The sequence below is a fragment of the Nicotiana sylvestris genome, chromosome 8 (assembly GCF_000393655.2).
Source record: "Nicotiana sylvestris chromosome 8, ASM39365v2, whole genome shotgun sequence".
NCBI classification, from domain to species: domain Eukaryota; kingdom Viridiplantae; phylum Streptophyta; class Magnoliopsida; order Solanales; family Solanaceae; genus Nicotiana; species Nicotiana sylvestris.
In genome coordinates, this window is record NC_091064.1 from 221,995,477 (window position 1) to 222,018,592 (window position 23,116).

The 23,116-nt window shown below is 34.7% G+C and overlaps 1 protein-coding gene across 1 annotated transcript; it reads right to left on the reverse strand.

Annotated features, from left to right (window-relative positions):
- Positions 1-8,381: 8,381 nt before the first annotated feature.
- LOC138876409 (uncharacterized) lies at positions 8,382-9,127 on the reverse strand. The gene is made up of 2 exons (XM_070155327.1): positions 8,816-9,127; positions 8,382-8,678 (listed from the first exon to the last, which is right to left on the reverse strand). Exons 1-2 carry the CDS (start codon positions 9,125-9,127, stop codon positions 8,382-8,384), a joined length of 609 nt encoding a protein of 202 aa, XP_070011428.1.
- Between the last annotated feature and the right edge of the window lie 13,989 nt (positions 9,128-23,116).

Below are 23,116 nucleotides of genomic sequence, written 5' to 3' on the forward strand. Positions count from 1 at the left end.
GTCGTTGTTCCCACATTACGATTTAATCATAGGTACATTGCATTAACTTTCTGGGTTTTATTTACGATTTAATTTCTGATTTTGGGTTTGATAGTCATATATTTATGATAGGGTTTAGTTTGATAAGCTCATTAGTTTTACTTTTACGTTTCTATTTTTAGGTTTTTTGAACGAGTGTTTATGTTGTTAATGAAAATTCTATAAATTCTTCTGTGATTAGACGCTCAAATTTTTAAAAAATTTCAGAGTTAAACAGATGATAATGATACCTTAGATAGGAGCTGAAGTTTTTTTCATGTTTTGGCATTATTTTTTATTTTGAATTTGTGTTTTGTTTTTTTGCTGAATGTTTTGTGCTTGTATGGAGAACCAGAATTAAGTTTTTGTGTTTGTAACTGGTGACTTCCATCTTTAGGAGCTGAAGTTTTTTGTGTTTGTAATTAGTGAAGTCCAGCTTTAGGAGATGAAGTTTTTGTGTTTGTTACTAGTGAACTTCAGCTCTAGAGCTGAAGTTTTTGTTTTATACTTGTCGAACTTCAGCTCTAGAGCTGAAGTTTTTGTGTTTGTAACTGGTGAATTCCATCTTTAGGAGCTGAAGGTGTTTGTGTTTGTAACTGGTGAAGTCCAGCTTTAGGAGATGAAGTTTTTGTGTTTGTTACTGGTGAACTTCAGCTCTAGAGCTGAAGTTTTTGTTTTATACTTGTCGAACTTCAGCTCTAGAGCTGAAGTTTTTGTTTTATACTTGTCGAACTTAAGCCTTCTTAGGTGTTGAAGTTTTAAATGATCTTTTTGATAATGTCTTGATGTTATTATTTGTATCTTTTACTTTTTTGGACAGATGGCTCCTAAAGCACCTAAAGATCCTAAAGCACCTAAAGATCTTAAAGTAGCTAAAGAAGGCAAAGCACCTAAAAAACCTAGACTACCTGTAGTAGCACCAGGTCCTTATGTCCCTGAGCCTCCACCTATAGTACCAGGACAAAAATATTTTGAGTTTACATAATGGTTTAACTCTAAGGGTTACTGGAAGGGGAACCATGATTTGAAGAGTTTAATTGCAAATTTCTTGACTCCTGCACAAATGGATAAGCTTAATAATGGTGCATTTAGATACATTATTGCTATGGAGAATTTCAAATGCAGCATGAAGTTGGTTCATTGTCTGTGTCTTTCTCGAATATTCATGAATTATCGAGACTCCATTAGTTTCAAGATTTTTGGGCATGATGTTTCCTTCACCCTTGAAAACTTTCACATTATGTGTGGTTTGCGGATCACAACACATAATATTGAAAAACCATTTAATCGAGAGAGCACTATTCTGAAGCGCTATTTTGGTAAGTCCAAGGGTGTGAGTTTGAAGGATATTCGAAGTTTTATGACTCGCAATGTAATTCCAAAGAATGTTGTGAATCATGCACACGTATGCGAGAGTGATGATGATGCAGATAAGCTTATGGAAATTTTTATTGTATAGTCTATTCTGTTTGGAAAAAATACTGAGTTATGTGTGATTGAGGAGCATGCATCTATCGTTGAAGACGAGAAGCTTTGTATTGAATATCCTTCGGGTAATATGGCTTATGAGAAGCTCATTTATTCACTGAAACATGCATTGGACAAGCAGAACAAACATCATGCAACTGCGTATAAACTTACTGGATTTCCATATCCGTTATGTGTTTGGTTCTATGAGCGCTTCCCAGATATTCGGGAGAAGTATGTAGCAGAGGATGAGTACCTTGATATGCCTCAGGCCCCCAGGATGTTACGTTATATATGCGTGGGAGAGGCTAAATATCCCGAACTTTATTATATGTTCAAAACTCATGAAGTAAGTTACTTTTTTTTTATTTTTGTATTTGTGTTTATATGCTGATGTATTAGTTTTTTTCTCCTCATAATATACCTTTTTGTATTAAACAGAGATATCGCGACTTTAGGGTATTGGATATAATTCCTACAGAAGAGGAATTGAATTCAATGCCTTTAATTGGGAAATTACCGTGCAGTCGGATTCGTTCATATGTAGTTAATGCAGTTCCTTTAACTGGTAAATCACCATGTACTCTGAGTCGATCAAAAGAATTGAATCGAACTCCTATCATTGGTAAATCACCACCTACAAAGAGTCGATTAAAAGAAGCGAATCAAACTCATGACATTGGGGAATCACCACGTAGTTGGAATCAACCAAAAGAACCGAATCAAACTCTTTTTATTGGTGAAGCATCTCGTACCAAGAGTCGTTCTACCTCGTCTACATCTGACTTTGATGACGATGAATTACTTGATACAATATGCTCTGTAAGTTTTGATCTGAAGTTTTTTGGGTTTGTTTTTGTAAAAGTACAACATGTTTTTTGAGCTGAAGTTTTCTTCTATATCTGAATTTTTGTTGTGTATTTATTGTAGAGGTTAACGACGGAGGTTCAAAGGCATGCAGAAAAAGAAAGAAGCACGATCGTGAATGAAGTTTTTGATACGTTTAAAAAGGAGGAGCGAACTGCTATTGTGGATGCGGTTTTTGTAAAAGTGAAGGTAAGCTAATTTATAGAGAAGTCTTTTTATTTATGCTGATTTTATTTCAGATTAATCATTGTTAATAATTTTTTTTTCTAGGAATATTTCGATGAGAAGATTGGACAGTTGTTTATGATTGTCAACAAATCAAATGAAATGGACGATGGCAATTTTGATTTGAGTAAGCATCGAGAATATGACAGGAGGAACGACTGTTACAAAGATCCATTGGCTTTTGAAGGCGATCAACATGTTCAAGAACAAGTTGAAGAGCATAATTCTAGTGTAGCTAGATTGAGCAGAGATGTAAATGATGAAGAACATTTATCAACTGAGAATATTGGAAGCAAGCAAGGTGCACATAATTAAGTTGTTGAGAGTGAAGAACATACTGCTCATGATGCATTGCGTAAAGTCGCAGATGATAATGCTACACATAATGAAGCAGTTGTTGAAGGCATTGAACATGTTCAACAACAAGGTGGAGAGGAACAATCCAATGTCTGTAGACAGAGTAAAGGTGGAGAGAAAGGTGCAGATGATCAAGTTGTTGGCACTGAAAAACATGCACCGAGTTGTGCTTTGGAAAGTGATATTGGAAATCAAGCACCTGTTGGTACTTTAAATCTGAAAGGCGATCGTTATGCAGGAGTAATAGCGATTTGCAATGAACTTCTAGGTGGTGATACATAGGAAGTTGTTACTACATGTACAAAGTGTGAAGTTTATAATATTTCAATTATACCTTAGATAGGAGCTGAAGTTTTATTTTTATGTGTTTGTGTTTTTTGTAAAAACTACAGGATGTTTTTTGGTGAATGTTTTGGTTTGTAACTGGTGAACTTTCAGCTATAGAACTGAAGTTCTTTTTTTATAACTGTCGAACTTTAGCTCTAGAGCTGACGTTTTTTTTTTGTAACTGTCGAACTTCAGCTCTAGAGCTGAAGTTTTTTTTTGTAACTATCGAAGTTTTTGTTTGTGACTGGCTAACTTCAGTCTTCTTAGAGTTGAAGTTTTAACTGTTTTTTTATAATATCCTGTAGTGAAATTTTCACTACAGGTATAAATTTTTTCTATGTTTTATATATAGAAAAACTAGTTGATCTATTCCCCCTCTTTTACGAAAAAGTAAAATGCTGTGGAAGTTGAAACTAGTCGTGGTTCAATTGCCACAACTCAAAAACTCTCTGATGATGCTCAATTGAATGAAGGTAGAGTTGAGAAAAACCTTCCAGAGAATATTGCAACGGTCGTCGACGTTGGTTCACAATTGAATGATGCTGGAAATACTGATATTGAGAAAGGCATGCAGCCTGGGGAAACCACAGCGGAAGACAAACGTAAAGGTATTCTATAGATCATGAATTTATTATATTTGATCGAAGTATATTTTTTACATTTTGAAATTTTACATATTTTATTTTCTTTTTTATGTTTTTGAATGATTTTTCAGAAAGACTAGAGGCAGCTCGAAAAGAATTGGGTGAGATTTTGCAGCAATATGAAAAAGGAGAAATACATATACTCACACCTGTTGACTCACAGACAGGTGTGAAGTGTGTTGGTATTATTTTATAAAATTTAGTAAGTATTATTTATTTATCTGTGTCGCAACACTTAGACCAAGTAATTATTTTCTGCAATTTGATTACTGGCTGTTTTATTGCCTAATGTGTGTTCTCTATCAGTTTTATTTATGTTTATATTTTCCTTGCTTTTGCATATCTCATATGATGCATCGGAACTGCTTCCAAAACCTAAAAGAAGGAAGATTTCTAGTTCTCTTATATGTGACACCATGATATCCCCAACTTCAATTTATGTTCACTTTCACTTGGTAGTACACAAGGGGCTGATTCAAAAGGTAATTCTGTTGTTGTTGTTGTTCGTGAAGAGACAGAAGAACGTCGTGAACAGCAGGGAATTGGTCAAGCATCTGCCACGATGGCTGTAGTTTCCCCTCTGTTGTTGAACAGCAGCAGTTAGTTGTGACGGAACAGCAGGGAGAGAAGGCAAAAGGAAAACAATATAAAAAAAGGGAAAAGGATGCGTATGGAGAGTATTTGGTTGAGATCTCCTTATGTAGTTTATAAGAAAAAGCAAAGGGGGCAAGATTGGATAGTAGGAAAGAATAGAAGAAGGTGTCCCTTCCATTATGTTAATCAAGACAGTGGATTGATGCAAAGATTTAAAGAGTGGTTAGAGATGGATGCTAGTGAATATGATTCCAATCCATTCAGATTAGCTGGACTTGATATTCAAAAATCATTCTTTACCGAGCTTATGGACCTTGACTCTGATCTTACGGATGAAGTAAGTTATTAAGTTTGTTTTTGAATTGGTTTTCAACTGTATTTCCCAAAAGTTTAGCTTATTTTTCTGTAGTATAGCTTTATTCATAGTAAACTGCTGAAGTTTTTTAGCTTATTTGCTAAAACTGAATATGCTTAAGTTTTTGTCATGCTGTTTGTAGTTGTGTAATGTGTTTTTTTCTAAACTTCATAGTGGTAATTTCACATGTTATCATTTGTCGTTGTCCATTTGCAGCATATTGATGTGGGCGTATATTACTTGCGCAAAAAATATTGCTATCACCTTCCACGTTATACAAAATCAAGATGTGCAGTAACAGATTTACTTTTCGATGAGTATATGACTATCCTGGATAGTATTCATCCTTCAGAAGAAAAGTTGAAGATAATTGAGAAAAGGAAGCAAAAGAGAATGGTGGTTCTTAAGAGCAAATCAAATAGAAAGAAGATATCTGAAGAACAGATTGAAAAAAAAAAGCGGTTATTAGGCCACTTACGGACTTTTGTTGGTATGAGAAAGAATCAACGAATGAAAAGGTGGTCAACTACGTAAAAGGCCTCGACCTTTCCTGTGGTATCTCATGGGCATCTGCCAAAAAAGTATTCTTTCCATTTCGACTTAAGCCAAGGGAGGGCCAGATATCTACGCACTACTTTTTTGAAATTCTGGACTTTGAAGACAAATTTATATATGTGTATGATTCCATGGGCGATGCAACATACGAGCGAGCACATGAACATGTCAAAATTTATGCCCGGTTGATTCCACACTGTCTCAAATGCTTGAATTTTGGGGAACATAATAAATTTTATGGGGACAGTCCTGTGGAAAAATTTCAAATTAAGTGGATGAACACACCGAAACAGACTACCAAGTATGTGTTTCACATATGTTTTACCATGCATCTTATGTTTATTATTTTTTGCCCTTGTGTTAACTATTCTTTAATTTCTTTTTCATGTGTTTTTTGCAGTGTTGATTGTGGTATATTGCTCTTAAGTTTATTGATATCCAGTTGAAGAGAGAAGATGTATTCAATTTCGATCAAAGTCAAACATTGGCATTGAGGAGATAATTGGCCAATCTTTGGGCTCATGGAAAGTGGAAAAAAGATAACGGCTATGAAACTCCAGCAGAACGAGAAGGACATGATTATTGAGATTTTGAAGAGACTCTGTGTGAATTTTTTGATTAGAGGATTGGTTGTACATAATTTGGATTTTGTGAATATACATTAATTATTTTTTTAGTTCACCTTTTTGTCATACAAATATGTTTGTGTCCTTTATCATGAATTTTAAGTACATTTTTTTGTTTGAAAAAACTTAAACATGACTTCTGCTTTTTGAGCTGAAGTTTTGTTTAAAAGTCATAAGAAAACTATTCAATCCGGCACAAAAACTTCACCTTATCAGGTGGTGAAGTTTTTGAAAATATGGTAAAAAACTTCAGGACATTCGGCCGAAGTTTCATTCAAAAAGCTTTAAGACAAAAACTATTAAATCCAAACACAAAAACTTCTACTTATTAGGTGCTGAAGTTTTTGGAAATATACTAAAAAACTTCAGCACATTGGGCCGAAGTTTTTTGAAAAAGCTTTAGGACAAAAACTATTCAATCCAACAGAAAAACTTAGGCTGATCAAGTGGTGAAGTTTTTGGAAATATACTAAAAAACTTCAGCACATTGGGTCGAAGTTTTTCGAAAAAAGCTTAAGACAAAAATTATTGAATCCAATAGAAAAACTTTAGCTTAACAGGTGCTGAAGTTTTTGGAAATATACTAAACAACTTCAGCACATTGGGCCGAAGTTTTTCGAAAAAGCTTTAGGACAAAAACTTTAGCATGTTTTGGTATTTTTTTTAAGTTGATACTTATCTTTTTTGCATTTACTATCTTCTTTTTGTCTTTTGTCAACTACTTCATCTTTCATTTAAATTTGTTTGACCATATAGTAAATGATCCGAAAAGTTATTTTTCAGGCTGAAGTTATTTTTTTACTATAGAAAAACTGTGGGTTTTACTAGGGCTGAAGTTACATTTCTTTTTGCATTTACAACATACTTGTTTTTACCACCTACTTATCTTGTTTCATTCAATTTCTCTGAACGTAAAACAGTAAAAACAGCTGAAAAGTTACTTTTACATTTATAGATATTAAATTGATTAGGTGAACTCTTTGTCTATATTAACAATCTCTTCACTTGAAAATTTCATAGTCATTCATAGAGTTCTATCATATTTCTTTAAATTTGTATTCATCCTTAGTCTTTCAACTTTTGTTAAAGAAAAAATGTCTGGTGCAAGTGAAAGTGGGAAACCTAATATGGATGAAATTATGCAGAAGTGGGAGAGTTTGAAATGTGAGTGGTACAATAACAAACCGATGTCTAAGCTTATGCTTTTGTGGGATCAAATAAAGGCTGATTGGGAGAGAATCAGACCATAGTTTTTTGCCAATCAATCATTCCAGAACAGGCTTAACATGGAACGTAATTGTGGAAGTTATTCAACCTCGTTCGACAAGGTTGTGCAGCAGTTTGATAGTTTTCAGTTTCCCAGCTGGAACGACTATTCCAAGCTGCAAAACAACCTGAAGACTCTTCCTTCTCTTATGGACAGAGTAATCGTCGAACAAAGTCAGTTGTGTGATCAATTCAACAAGTTAAAAATTGGTCTTCTTGGATTCAGTGGTCTTTTGCCCGACTACCCTATAGTTATCTCTGATAGTGATGATGATGAGATATTTATAGAAATTGAGGAGTACTGTGATGATGACGATGATGATGGTGATGATTGTTAGTCTTTGTAATCCTTTTTTTATGTTTTCAATGCTATTTTTTTGTTTACTTCAGCTCATAGAGCTGAAGTTTTTTAGGTTAATTTTGTATAACTTCAGCCCGGAGAGCTGAAGTTTTGTTTGTAAATGTGTGTTGTTCTGACCTCTTTTTATATCAATATAATTGTCACCCTCTTTGTTCTTAGCTTTATATTGCATTATCCTTGTTATTTGTTGGTATTTGCTTTATACTTCTTAGTTGCTTAGGGATGCTACAACTTTTGTTTGTACATGCGTTTCTTTTTGTGTGTTGTACGCATATGTGAGAGTGTTTGTATGTGTGTGTTTGTTTGTTTAAGGATATGTATTTCACATACTGTAACTTGAAGTTTTTTCTCGTAGAAGTCATTGCATATTTTTTAAAAATGCAACAAAACCTGTAAGTCTGCACAACAAAAATGAGTGATTTGTAATTCAGCAGTATATAAAATTGTCCAAGAGCTTATTTTTTTTATTCCTATGAAAAAAATCACATTTGAATTATGCCATACAGTAAAGAAAGTCTAAATTCTGACCAAGGATTATTGAAGCTTGGAGTATTTTTCAGTGTGTTTCTTGGAATATGGATGAGGTGCTGGAGAAGACAAGCAAGTTGTTCTGTTATGCCCAACTTGTTTACATCGACTGCATTTGGTAGACTTGAATAGTACTGATGATTCAGTCGCAGGTATATGCCTCTTATTTTGTCTTCTTCCTTGTAAAATCTCTACATCTGGAGGTTTTGTGATCTCAGATTGTACATTTTGTGGTATTTCCCATGATTTTGATCTCCCACGGTATTCACATGTCCTTCATATGTTTTCAACCATGTTTCCCTTGAATACCAATTTGAGCAGTAATCAGATTTCTGCAAATATCTCCTATTAATAGCAGCAATTGCATGTGGACAGAGCAATTCATCAAGTTGGAATTCCATGCAGTCACAAGTTCTCTTCTTTAAGTCCACAATGAATTCAATTCCTTCACTATTTAGTCTAAACAACATTGAGTCAAGGTTGAACACCTAACAAGGAATAAAAAATTAAGACAAATTATATTAGTGTATTTTTGCTTCAAAAAGAAAAAGTATGATTTTTTTTAAATGTAAGCAGTAAATTACTACAACAGATATAAAAAGCTGAAGTTAATAAATATACTCACAAACATTTTGCAAGCCAATTCCATCTTCTTAGTCATCTCTTCTTCTGCCCATATTGATACTCTGTGAAAAATTTCATTTGCCTTTTTTCTCCGTTCATAAAACCACTCTCCCAGCTTTTCTTGGATGAAATCTAACATTCTTAAAATAGGCATTTCTTTCCCTTTTAGTAAAAAGGAATTCATTGATTCTACCATATTTGTTGTTAGCATATCATAACGTCGTCGTGGGAACCACGATCGAGCCCATCTCTCGGAAGGCTCTTCCATTATGTAATTGTATGTTTTCTTGTCAATAATTTTTAGTTGGGACATTACTGATTAAAATCTTCACGTTTGTATGACCTTGCACCACTTTGAAAAAGATTTATTACAGTGGCCTTTGCATGTCTTTGCTTTAAATTTTTCTCAAAGTGATAGAGGCAGATACCATGGTGAGCTTCAGGAAAAACTTTTCTAATACCATTTGCGATCGATTGGTTTCTATCTGACAAGAAAACCAATTCACGACGGATTTGAATTGCTTTTTTCATTTCCCCGAAGAACCAAATGTATGCCTCATTATTTTCTGAATCTGCTACACCAAAACGATATTTTGACTTCAAAAACGTTACATCTACTGCAATAACGGGTCTATAGTAGGACCAACCAGCTACTGATGCCGCAGGAGCGAAGAACAAGTAAGCAAATCTGTACATTGAAACACAAAAAAAACAAATCATAAGGTGTGAAGTTTTTCAAATAGTAACATTTGAAACTTCTGGCTGATGGTTAGTATTGTTTTGCTTACCTATTATGAGCATCTCTTTTTATGCTTATGTATGTTCCTGGGTTTTTGGCCACCATCATATGTAGGTATGAAGGAAGAATCTGGTAGTTCTCTTCAGGTGTTCCCCTTATGCAAGCAACAACTTTTTGAATAACACGCCATGCCTTGTGATAACCAATGTCAATTCCAAATTTCTTTTTCATTTCATTTTCTACAAAGGCTGGTGTAACCTCTATCTTTTTGTCTTAAACATGTTCTATAATTTGTTCACTTATAAAATTTGATGTAGCATGCTTCTGATCTGATTTTCTTGCATCAACCGAGCATTCATGGATGTTATGATATTTTATCACCCTGAACACTGTGTAATTTTTTATTCTGGTAGCACGTACATTCCAACCACATTTGTCCACGATGCATTTCAGTTCGTATCTCTTGGAACATGATCTCACAGCAGTGAATTCAACTTTTTGATTTATCTCCAAGCTGCGGAAAAATTTAGTCATGTTTTGTTTGTTCTCAAAGATTGATCCAACTCTTACTTCCTCAGGCAACGCATCGTGCCTAAGTATTTTACATGGTAGAGATTCTTTCACCTTTCTCCTCACTCTTTTTCTTGATTTCTGAGAAACACAAGAACTTTTAGCAATTTTTTTATTTCTATGTGATGTTATCGGTATAAGCTCCATGTTTACTTCATCTTCATTGTTGTTTATCATTGCAGAAGGTGAAAAAAAGCTTTGTTGGATTGTATGTTGGTTGTTAATTTTGCATTATTAGTTGTCCTTCTTCTTCTTGGTCATCGACAAACTGGTATGAATTTATTGGAGTAGGGGGTAATTGTTGCAGCACTATGTATTCTGAAGTAGCTGTAATGTTAGAAGATTGTTGCCTGTTGTCTACTTCCATTATTGGCACTCATACTTTATGTTGATAGTCAGCAAAAGGTTCTGAATCTTTCGCATATGCAAGAGATTGTTTGAATGCTGCTGATTTTGAAGGTTGTATTTTTTCGATGACGAAATGGCAATTCTTGTAGGCTGAATCAGTTGTAAGAAAATGTATACACGTACTGAGTTCTTCATCTGAAGTTACAAGCATTCCTTTGCTTGTATTTAGTTTGATATCAAACCATACTTTTAATGCATATCTGGTTGAATCAATATTTGCAACTTCACTAATTTTCTTCAGGAAACTATTGAATGATATATCCTTATTAAGTAGAACAAGTTTCGTATCATGATCCAAGTATTTGAAATCAGGAGTCCAACTCCCATTGAAAGTTATAACAATGCAAATCGAACTCATCCTGCAGATTCATATTTAGTGGCAAGTATTAGGAAAATGAGCAGAAGAATTTTTTAGGTTGTTTGTGCTGAAATTTTTACAAATAAACTAAATCACTTAGGCATCTTCTGCTGATTTTTTTTTTTTGGAAAAATATGTACGACATAATTAATGAATCCTACAAAGAAAACTTCAGCTTATAAGTGCTAAAGTTTTTAGAGATAAGCTTAATAACTTCAGCATATTAGCTGAAGTTTTTATATGATGGTGATTCATCAATGCAGGGGGGAAAAAACTTCAGCACCTAGGCCGAAGTTTTTTTGATGCAATATGATTTTTTAAGTTAGCCAGTGTAGGAGGAAAACTTTAGCCCTCCTGCTTAAGTTTTTAAGTAATAACTAAAAAACTTCAGCACCTAGGCCGAAGTTTTTTTGGTGCAATATGATTTTTTAATTTGGCTAGTGTAGGAGCAAAATTTCAGCCCTCCTGCTTAAGTTTTTAAGTAATAACTAAAAAACTTCAGCACCTAGGCCGAACTTTTTTTGGTGCAATATGATTTTTAAATTTAGCCAGTGTAGGAGGAAAACTTCAGCCCTCCTGCTTAAGTTTTTAAGTAATAACTAAAAAACTTCAGCACCTAGGCCGAAGTTTTTTTGGTGCAATATAATTTTTTAATTTAGCCAGTGTAGGAAAACTTTAGCCCTCCTGCTTAAGTTTTTAAGTAATAACTAAAAAATTTCAGCACCTAGGCCGAAATTTTTTTGGTGCAATATGATTTTTTAATTTGGCTAGTGTAGGAGGAAAACTTCAGTCTTCTGCTTAAGTTTTTAAGTAATAACTAAAAAACTTCAGCACCTAGACCGAAGTTTTTTTGGTGCAATATGATTTTTAAATTTAGCCAGTGTGGGAGGAAAACTTCAGCCCTCCTGCTTAAGTTTTTAAGCAATAACTAAAAAACTTCAGCACCTAGGCCGAAGTTTTTTTGGTGCAATATGATTTTTTAATTTAGTCAGTGTAAGAGGAAAACTTTAGCCCTCCTACTTAAGTTTTTAAGTAATAACTAAAAAAATTCAACACCTAGGCCGAAGTTTTTTTGGTGCAATATGAAATTTTAACTTATGTTTTATGGTTTTTTACCTAGTGTACGAGGAAAACTTCAGCTTTTAATTATTGACAAAAAAACTTCAGCAACAAAACAATCATATAAAATTTAATATAATTTCTTCTTCGTTGTGTTATTTGCCAGCTCGTTAACTAAATAACTTCAACTTAGAATGTTAGAACATCGTCAAATATATTTAAAATTGCAAATTCAGCATATCAGTGAAGTTTGTCAAACAACTTCAATCAATCAATCACAAAACATATAATTCAAAAACTATTTTGAATTCTGGAGATGAATTTGAATACTTACAATGTATTTGAATTCGGAATTTGAATTTGAATGCAAAACGCATTCTCAGGAGAGACGGACTGATGGAGGAGATACGGAGGAGAGACGGACTCTTATATGTTTTAGAAGGGGTATAATTGTCATATTATTACGGATTTTTTGTTAGTTGGTTAGAAAATCAATAGTTTTTAAAAATAGGGTATAGGTTAAAAGGTGGCATAAAAATAGTGTACGACTGCAAAACACTTTCATTTAATTCCCTAATTAAATTGTAAAATCGAACTATCTATCTATTTTATCTAATATTTTACTAATTAACTAATTAATTATACCTAAATATGTAAAAATAAGACAAAGCAACTAATGCATTTTTTATGATTTTAATGTATTTTAATAATGCAATTAAAGTCTAAAAATGCAATGAATGCAATATTTAAAAAATTGACTTTTTCATGATTTAAAGATATTTCTAATTATGAAAATTGCAACTAAATGCCAAACAAACCAAAATATAATAGAGAAGAGACTCCTAAAATTTCATAAAAGCAATTAAAATTATTGTGGACTATTTTAGGAGTATGTTAAATATAAAGCAAAAATTACGTGCTCACAATTGTCTCTCTTTGTTTGAAGACACGAAGAGTTTTTGGACAAAGATATCCTGAGCAATTTTTGCCCGTTTGATACTCCAAGGGAAGCATTTTGAAAAACTTTGACCGAACCTCCCTTCGGGGGTTGCCTATATATTCTTGGCTATAAAGGAATCAGGCCACTGTAGTTTTGGAAAGTTTTGGTAGCTGGGACTACCGAAGAGTTGTGATTTCACTGAGATGTGATCTATGTTAGGAATCATGTTATGCTATATGCTTATTCTGTTGGAACCCACTGAGGTCATATCTGTTGTTGAGTTATTTGCTTAAACTGCAGTTACATACTCAGTCATAGTCATTCATTTGCATAGCATATCTCAGTCTCTGTTATCATTTGTTGTCATGACATATTATCATTGTTTAGGCTGATTGACATGAGATTTGTGAGCCCGAGAGACTGCATAGACTGATGACTGAGTTGGGGCCCGAGAGCCGTGTTTGTGAGTGAGATATGTGAATCACGGTGCACGTCGCAACATGCCTTATGGTTATATGTGGATCGTGTTGCATGCAACGATAGGTCTTATGGCTATATGTGGATCGTATTGCATATCGCAACAAGCCTTATGGTTGTATGTGGATCAGGTTGCACGCCATAATAGGCCTTATAGACTTTATTATTATCGATGGGATCGGGTTGCATGCCGCAGAAGGCGCCGTATAGTGCTGAGAGACTGAGTGTGATGAGCAGGTGTGTGAGACAGTGAGATTTAGTACTCTAAGAGCATGAGTACATGAGTTCATCACTGTGATGCATTGCATTTGACATATATACTTGACATACATGCATAGAGATGCATTCCTTCATGTTACACGGTTTTGTTACATTTACAACTTCACATGCACATTGACATATAGGCATAGATACGTACTTCCTCATGTTATCTAAGATTGAAGCATCTTATCTGTTGTTGAAAGTTTTGGGGAAAAATCACAGATTTTTGACTTACTCATATTTTGGTGATTTCGGTGAAAGATTTGGGTTTTACTGTTATACTTTAAAAGCATGCCTATTTTTCTGCGAACGAGCTGAGCATTATATCTTTGAGTTGCTTCTTGTACTACTCTATTATATCGTTATGAGTTGATGTTGGCTATTGATGTTGGACGCTGACTATTATCCAAGCTCGTCAGTGCTTTCAACCTAAGGTACTTGTCTTAAAAGTAAATTCTGTGTTCCGAGGCCTTAGAAATCTCCTTTTATCTCACCTCAATTTGCGTGCGCAAATCCGGAAAGCTTTTATGTGAAAACTTGATAAAAATGCTAAATTTGCCTTTAAAATTTGAATTTAACTGAAGAAAATTGTTTAACTGAAATTATAAGAGTTTTTATAAATTTAAATGTGTTTGAATTTAATGATATCGGGCCTGTATTTGGTTCCAGAGTCCGGTACAGGTCTTATATGGTGTTTAAGTTGTGCCTGTAAAATTTGGTGAGAAACGGATTTGGTATGGCGTGAATCGGATCCTCGGTTGTTAAAATTTGAAACTTAAAGAGTTATTGAGATTTTTCTTAGATTTTGATGCTAAATTCATTGTTAAAAATGTTATTTTGGCAATTTGATCACACAAGTAAGTTCATATGATATTTTTGGATTAATATGCATGTGTGGTTTGGAGACCCGAGGGCTCGGGTGAGTTTCGGATAGGCCACGAGATGTTGTCATAGCTGTTGCAGGTGCTCAGGTAATTCCTTCTTCGCGTTCGCGAAGGAATTCCCGCGAACGCGAAGAGCAAAGTGGGACTGAAGGAAAATTCCTTCTACGCGAATGCAAGGCATAGGTCGCGAACGCAAAGCCTTGGTGGTGTCACCATTCGCGAATGCGGGCCTGCTATCGCGAACGCGAAGGCCATTTGGTAGGGAATTCGGGGAAGGGAAAAATGCTCTACGCGAACACAACAATTGGCTCGCGAATGCGAAGGTCAGGGGGTGAAGCTTCGCGAACACATATAGTAACTCGCGAACGCGAAAGCTCTTCTAGCCAAAGCTTCGCGAACGCGAAGAAGGTCTGTCCAGCGATTTAAAACATAACTAGAACTTAAATTTAGCCATATTTTAATCTTCTTCCCCAAAATCAGAACCTAGGCAATTTTTGAAGAGCAAAATCAACACTAAATCATATGTATGTGTTCCTAGACCCATCTCCTTCATTTGCCATTAACACCCATTAGATTTCTAGGCCTAAATATTGTTCTTTCATGGTAGAATTAGGGATTTTAGGCAGAATTAAGGCTTTTTGAATAATTGGAATCTAGACCTCGTTTTGGGGTCGAATTTCGAAACTAATTGCATATTCGGGCTCGTGGGTGAATGAGTGATCGAGTTTTGGTCCGAACCTCGAGTTTTGACCAAGCGGGCCCGGGTCGATTTTTGACTTTTGGAAAAATGATAGAAAACCTATAATTAAGCATTGGTTATGAATTCTTTCGCATTTATTGATGTTGTTAAATTAATTTGGGTTAGATACGAGTAAATTGGAGGCAAATTCTAAAGGGAAAGTGGTGGTTGAGGCTTGAGTTGGCAGTGGAAGTTCGAGGTAAGTGTTTGGTCTAACATTAGCTTAAGGGAATAGGTATTGTGCCATATTTGCTATGTGCTAGTGTAGTGAACGACGTATATGTGTGGTGACGAGTATCTATACGTTGGTGTTAAGCATGCTCGTGAGTCTTAAATTGTGATCGTTGTGTTTCTTAATAATTACTATAAATGCCTAAATTGTTGATTATCCATGTTGAGCAAGACGTATGATTATCTTCTCGCTATTGGTTTATTATTGAGCATTGGCTCCGGTCGAGGTTTATTTGTGAAGTTAATTGTTGGTACAAGTTTGGCTATAGCTGATTCCCTTGCCGGAACGTGTTTATTTCTTACTGTTGATTTCCTTGCCAGGATGTATTTATTCTTGTTGTTGATTCCCTTGCCGGGATGTTGTTGTTGCTATTGTTTGGGTGAGGAAAGAGAGATAAAGCACGAAGGGTGATGTCGTACACATTCATACTTATGCATATAGTGAGGAAAGAGTGATAAAGCACGAAGGGTGATGCCGTGCACATTTTCATTGATATTGATGCATATGGTGAGGAAGAGAGATAAAGCACGAAGGGTGATGTCGTGCACATTTCTAATATTTACACGGTGAGGAAGAGCGATAAAGCACGAAGGGTGATGGCGTGCACATTTTCATTACTTGATTGCATTGATGGGGATTGAGACCAAAAGCACAAAGGGTGATGTCGTGCACTTATTGCCTGTTTGTTATGATTCCTTGCTGTTATCGGTTCAGGTGCCTTAATTATTTATTTTCATTATTATTATGATTCCTTATGTTGATATTCTACCATAGCATGTTACCCCTCCCCGTTACCTTTGAATTGTTTCTATTACTGTTATTCTGTTAGGTACTGTTTAACTACAAGTTATGTTAATTATTGTGTCCTAGCCTCGTCACTACTTCGCCGAGGTTAGGCTCGACACTTACTCAATATGTGGGGTCGGTTGTACTAATGCTATACTCTGCACTATTTTGTGCAGATCCCAGTACTGGAGCATACGGACCTTAGCTAGGGGTTGTTGCCTTCAGTCCATTAGGAGACCCGAGGTAGTCCTGCAGGCGTCCGCTGGCCTTGGCATCCCCTTCCCATCTAGTTTTCCTTCTGTTCTTTACTATTTTAAGAGACAGACATGTATTTATTTTGTTCGGACCTTATTTTTAGTGCTCTTAGATAGTCCGTGAGATTGTGACACCAGTTCTGGGTGGTTTATGTTTATGGATTCGTATTGACATTTGCTTAATTGTTAAATTTTCATTCTTCTGCATTGTTAATTCTGTTGTTTATAATATATTAACTTGAACTTGTTAAGAGGTTAAAAATGAAAAAGGTAATTAATCAAAATAGTTGGATTGCCTAGCTTTCACTAGTATGCGCCATCACGACTTTCGAGGGTGGGAAATCCGGGTCGTGACACTTATTGAGTACATGGGGTCGGTTGTACTCATACTACACTTTTGCACCTTGCATGTAGATTTTGGATGTTGATGTTGTTGTGTATGGCGAAAGCTGAAATTGAAGATGTACCTGCGTTACGGTCATAGCTGCTTCTTATTCTTGGTAGCTTTAGAATTTTCAATATGTTCATGTATATCTCAAACAGACGATGTATTTAACTCATACCAATTTTGTAAACTCTAAATCTTAGAAGCTTATGATTTGTGTACCAACCCCTGGGAAATTCTTTGTATAAAAGTTCAGTTATATTATCATTATCTCTTTCAGTAATCTCATTTGAATTGGATTATTATTAAGTTGGTTTACCTAGCAGGTCGGGTTAAGTGCCATCATGACTAGTTGAATTTTGGGTCGTAACAATAAATTTTGTCCATTAACCAAGGTTACGTTTCTAGAAACTCATGCAGGTAGGACTGAGTAGGTCTCTATAGTGTTGTGATTTTCACTACCATATTGTTTAAAAGGTGAAATTGGACTAGTTCTAGAGGAATTCCAACAAAATAAAAGGACATGCTCTTAACTATTGAGTCGAATATAATTCCTATATATATATATATATATATATATATATATATATATATGCATTTTTTGGACTTTTTTTTATTAATATTGTTAATAATTACTACTAAGTTAAAGCACTAATGCTCATCATTTATGTTGACTACGTCGGCGTCGTATGCATCAATGAAGTCCGGCGGAGGAACCTGGAAATGGCGGGAAATGGCTAATTCACTTTTGGGCCGGACCCACACATGGGACATGGGACACTTATACTACTTTCTTGGGGTCTTTGCGCGAATAGCCACTAAGATTCATTGTTTACTTTTGTTGGTCAATATACATAGATTATATTTTGATTTTGCGTGACTACACACATATTAGACGAGAATTATGCATATATATTATATATTTGCAGTCTATTTTTAGTTTAAGCGATTAAGCGAACACCTATTTGATAAATTCTTTTACTTTTTTTTTTGTTTTTCTTTTGCATAAGGGGGCTAGTGCACTCATAGCCGATCAAATTAAAACTATATTTTCTTTGTTGTCTTTACGCTGGGTAAAAGGTAGACGTACTTTCACAACATCATAAATCAAATAATATTCACCAAAAAAATTAAAAAGACTAAAGAAAAAACCAACATGCGTACTAAAATAAGAACATTGGGATAAAGTCTGCGTATACTTTACCCTTTTGAGACCTCACTAGTGAGTTATTACTGAATTATTGTTGTTGTACTTGAAAATAATCTAAGTTATAGATGATACGCATAATTAAATCTAGCAAAATATATCTAATTACAATATATGACACTAAATTTGAAATAAAGACCCAATATAAAGAAATACCGTAAATTACTGAAAGAAGCAGGGAAGAAGGCAAAAATGAAATATTAACCGAGAGAGCCAAGAAACAAACAAGATGGTGTGTGAGAGTGAGTAACACGTGTTTGCTAATCAAAGCAACATGGCCGCCGAAATTATGAAAATACCCTTCATTATTATAGCTCAAAAACTCACTCATTAAATGCTACTACTGCTGTAACTGGGGGAGGAGTTTTAGGTGATATTGTGTGGCTCAAGGGAAGAGGTATTTGCATTTATATTGCTGTAATTGTACTTACTTTTTGGGTCACGTTTTAATTTATGTTCACTTTGCCAAAAAAAATTACAAACATACCTATTTTTTTTGCATAACTTCAGCATATGAGGCTGAAGTAGCAAAGACAATCACGCAAAACTTCAACATTCTAGTAGACGGGCCTGAAGTAGCAAAAATTGCTGAACCAAGTGTACTGAAGTTTTTATTTGTAATTGTTGAACTTAAGCATCGTTGCTGAAGTTTTTGTTTGTAATTGCTTAACTTAAGCATAGTAGCTGAAGTTTTGTGATGCTAAAGTTATTTAGTTCATTTGTAAAAACTTCAGCACTAAATAAGCTGAAGTTTTTTTTGTCTTGGATTTATTAGTTTTGTCATTAAGCTTTTTCAAAAACTTCAACAGAAGATGCTGAAGTTATTTAGCTGATTTATAAAAACTTCAGCACTAAATAAGCTGAATTTTTTTTGTCAGGATTCATTGGTTTTGTCATAAAGTTTTTTTCAAAAATTTCAGCAGAAGATGCTGAAGTTATTTAGTTCATTTGTAAAAACTTCAGCACTGTATAAGCTGAAGTTTTTGAAAAAGCTTTCTAACATATTATATAAATAATCACCTTATTCTTTCATAGTGTATTACTACTATAAAATAATCAGATTGTCAACAGTATCTAAATCATAAATTTTGGAAATAATAAACGTAAAAAGAACAGAATTATCATGAAAATAATCACTAAGTGTGACCTTAAACTTCCCGTACGTGAAAATATTCACAAACTATTGTCTACATTATTTATAGTTTGTTTTTAAATAATCTGAAAAATATACTTATGACAATCATCGCATGAACTGAAGTTTCATAGCAGCACCAACAGTAACAGAAGAAAGAAGAAGAAGAAGAAGAAGAAGAAGAAGAAGAAGAAAACGAAGGAGGAGAAAGAGAACGAGAAAGGGGCTGAAGTTGTTTAAAAGTATGTACAAGTTAAAACCTTTTTAAAAATGGGTATAGGTTAAATGAGGGTGACCAGATAGGGCGCCCGTGCAATTTTTACTCAAGGGAAGACTAGTAAAGACTTTGCTTTGAGCCTAAATTTTGGGATCCCAAAAATATTTTTTATTGTGAATTACTCTCTTATTTTCGCTAAACAATATTAAAGTTTATATGAAAAGGAAAAAAATACAAAATCTTTATAAAAATAGATAGAAAGACTACCTATTTTTTAACAATAGAAATAATCTAGAACTTTGATTAATACTCATATCTTGATATTGATAAATGATGTTTTTTACAATAAGATCAAGGTACCAAATTGTAAATACATGGCTAATATCTTATTAACTTGAAGTTTGTTACCAATGTCAATATTAATATTATATTTTATAAGATAACTCCACTATAGATAAAAAGAAATTTAAAAAAAAAAACAATGTAATATTAATACCATATTTTGCTAGATAACTATACTATAGACAAAAAAATAATAACAAAAGGCCCCTTATTAAAAACTTACTTTAGGCCACGAATTTCATTGAGACGTCTTTGGTGTTATACTAGCAATATAATCAAATATTTCATGTGATTTAAGGGCAAGTTGTTCATAATATAATATAACATAGAGGTATTAAACGTTTTGGAACTTCATTTCAAATTATACTTCTTTTTGTAATTACAGAATTCAAACAAGAACAAAACAAACAAAAAAAACTCTGGTTCAAAACTCCGTCTAAGGAAAGAACCAGAGAGAATAAAACCGTAGATTTGGTGACTAAAAAAAATCTAAATAATACTACTAAAAAGAGATACTACTTCTTACGCCTAGTAGGGAATTTTTTGGTTTTCTTTTAGATTCTAAGTCCTGCCCCCCCCCCCCCCTCAAAAAAAAGGACAAAGGATAGATTAGAATAAACTCATCAAAACAAAAACAAAACAAATTAAGAGTTTTAACAACTAACTCAAAATGAGCATCATTGTGATGTTGCTCCATAGCAACTTCATTTTCAAAATTTATACGAACATGTTTTCTCTTTACATTTAATAGTGTAACTCGTATAGCGGTTCACGTAATGGTCTTTGATCCCCACTTTGTTGTACCTCTCAGTGGTGAGGCACACCAAATAGGGGAATCTCACAACTGCACAAGATTAATTATATGTTAATAAGCAAACAACGCACGATAACTTATAAAACCACCAAAAAATATTATCACCATTACTAGCACCATGCACAAGATTAATTATATGTTAATAAGCAAACAACGCACGATAACTTATAAAACCACCAAAAAATATTATCACCATTACTAGCACCATTTATTATCGCCTCCTCCACTTTAGGAACATCAACTTGTCCTCTGTGATGAGAAAGAAAATCAAATAAGATTGTTACTATTACCAAACAAATGATATGATCCGACTACAATTTTGAAAATCCTACTCTAAAAACTAACTAAGCAATTGACTCTATAGTAAAATGGTTGAGAGGAGTTTGTTACTCCATTAGAGAGATCAGAGCTTTTTGGTTGTAACTTGTAAGTGGCTTGTCTAACCTTGTGTGGGGGACCTTCCCCTTAGGATTGATATATTTTGTAATTTAAATGCCTTGTACGTGAGGTGACAAATACGTACTTGTGCAAATTCTTGGAAATCCAATTTTCTTTAAGTACTTATTAGTATGTTCCTTCTTCTACTGCTATTATTTGTACTATTAAGCCCGTTGTAAGTTTAGGAAAGCATGTCTAAGTGATTTAATTACTTTAATTGTTCAATCTGTTTACTTGAACTCGGTGTAGCGTGCTAGGCTAGAATTATTTGTTGCCTTAACCTGAAATTTCTCTTCTCTGAATATTTCCTTGCTACTGCTGTGTATTTACATTGGGACTACGGATGTGGGATTCCAGTAGTTCCCCCCTTGTCTGTTTACTTTGGGACTACAAGTTAGATTCCCGGTAGATCCCCAGCATATTTACTTTGGGACTACGGGTTAGATTTCCGATAGACCCCCCTGCACAGTTATATGGAACTACGGGAATGCACCCGGTAGATTTCTCCAGTACTAAGTAATTACATTTGGGACTATGGAACTGTATTTCGGTAGATCCCCGCGCAATATGAGTTGGACTACGAGATGGTATCCCGGGAGATTTACTGGATACGTAAAGATGGGACTACAGGATGGTATCCTGGGAGATTCCCGATTGTTACTATCGGTGCTGAGCTGTATTTCCTTTCCATGTTTACCTTGTTCTGTATAGTTGTTGCTATTTTGTTCACCCTGTGTTATTTTACTGTTGTGCTCATTTATACTGTTCCGTTCTATACTGTTGATCTTTATATTTTATTTAACTTCAGTAGGGCCCTAACTTTCCTCATCACTACCCAACCGAGGTTAGGCTTGGCACTTACTAAGTACCATCGTGGTGTACTCATGCCTCTTATGCGCATGTTTTTCATGTGCAGATCCAGGTACCGCTGATCAGGCCTACTATCATTTAGGGAGACGACTGCTTAGAGACTTCGAGGTACATCTGCCGCGTCCGCAGACCGATAAGTCCCTTTCTATTCATGCCCTTAGTATTTAGTCCTTCTGTACTTTTCTGTTCTCTATTAGAAATTCCGGAGTTAGAGCTATGTAGTATTTCTCCTCTTAGCTTGTGATTCGTGGATTTCTGGGTCTTGGATTTGGATATTGGTTTCGAGATTTATATATGGTGTATGCCGAGCGACACATTTAGACATTGTTATTGCCTTATTTCTGCTTTAAAATTATTTTATTTCTACAAGTTTTGGTTATCTTCCGCAAAACTTACGGAAGTAAAACAATTTAAAAATAGAAATAAAGCAATAACATTGTTTAAATGTGTCGCTTGGTATACACCATGTTTAACTCTCATTACCAAACATAAATCTAAGACCCGAAAACCCATGAATCACAAGCTAAGATCAATACTACATAGCTCTAACTTCGGAATGTCTAATAAGAGCAGGAAGGTACAAAAGGGCTAAATACTAAAAGCAGGAATATAAAGGAAATACAACTCAATACCAATAGTAACAATCGGGGATCTCCCAGGATACCGTCCTGTAGTCCCATCTTTACATATTCAGTAAATCTCTTGGGATACCGTCCCGTAGTCCATCATATATATATGTCCGAAGGATCTCCCGGGATCCCGTCCCGTAGTCCAACTCATAGTGCACGAGGATCTACCAGAATTCCGTTTCGTAGTCCCAAATGTAAATACCCAGTATTTGGGGAATCTACCAGGTGCATTCTCGTAGTTCCATATAACTGTGCATGGGGATCTACCAGGAATCTAACCTGTAGTCCCAAAGTAAATGTGCAGGAGGATCTACCGGGAATCTAACCCGTAGTCCCAAAGTAAATTTGCTGGGGGATCTACCGGGAATCTAACCCGTAGTCCCAAAGTAAACAGACAAGGGGGAGCTACTGGAATCCCACATCCGTAGTCCCAAAATAAATACACAACAACAGCAGGAAGATAAACAGAAATAGCAAAATTCATATTAAGACAATAAGTGATTCTAGCCTAGTATGCTACATAGAATTCAAGTAAGGCGGTTAAATCAAATGAAGCAATTA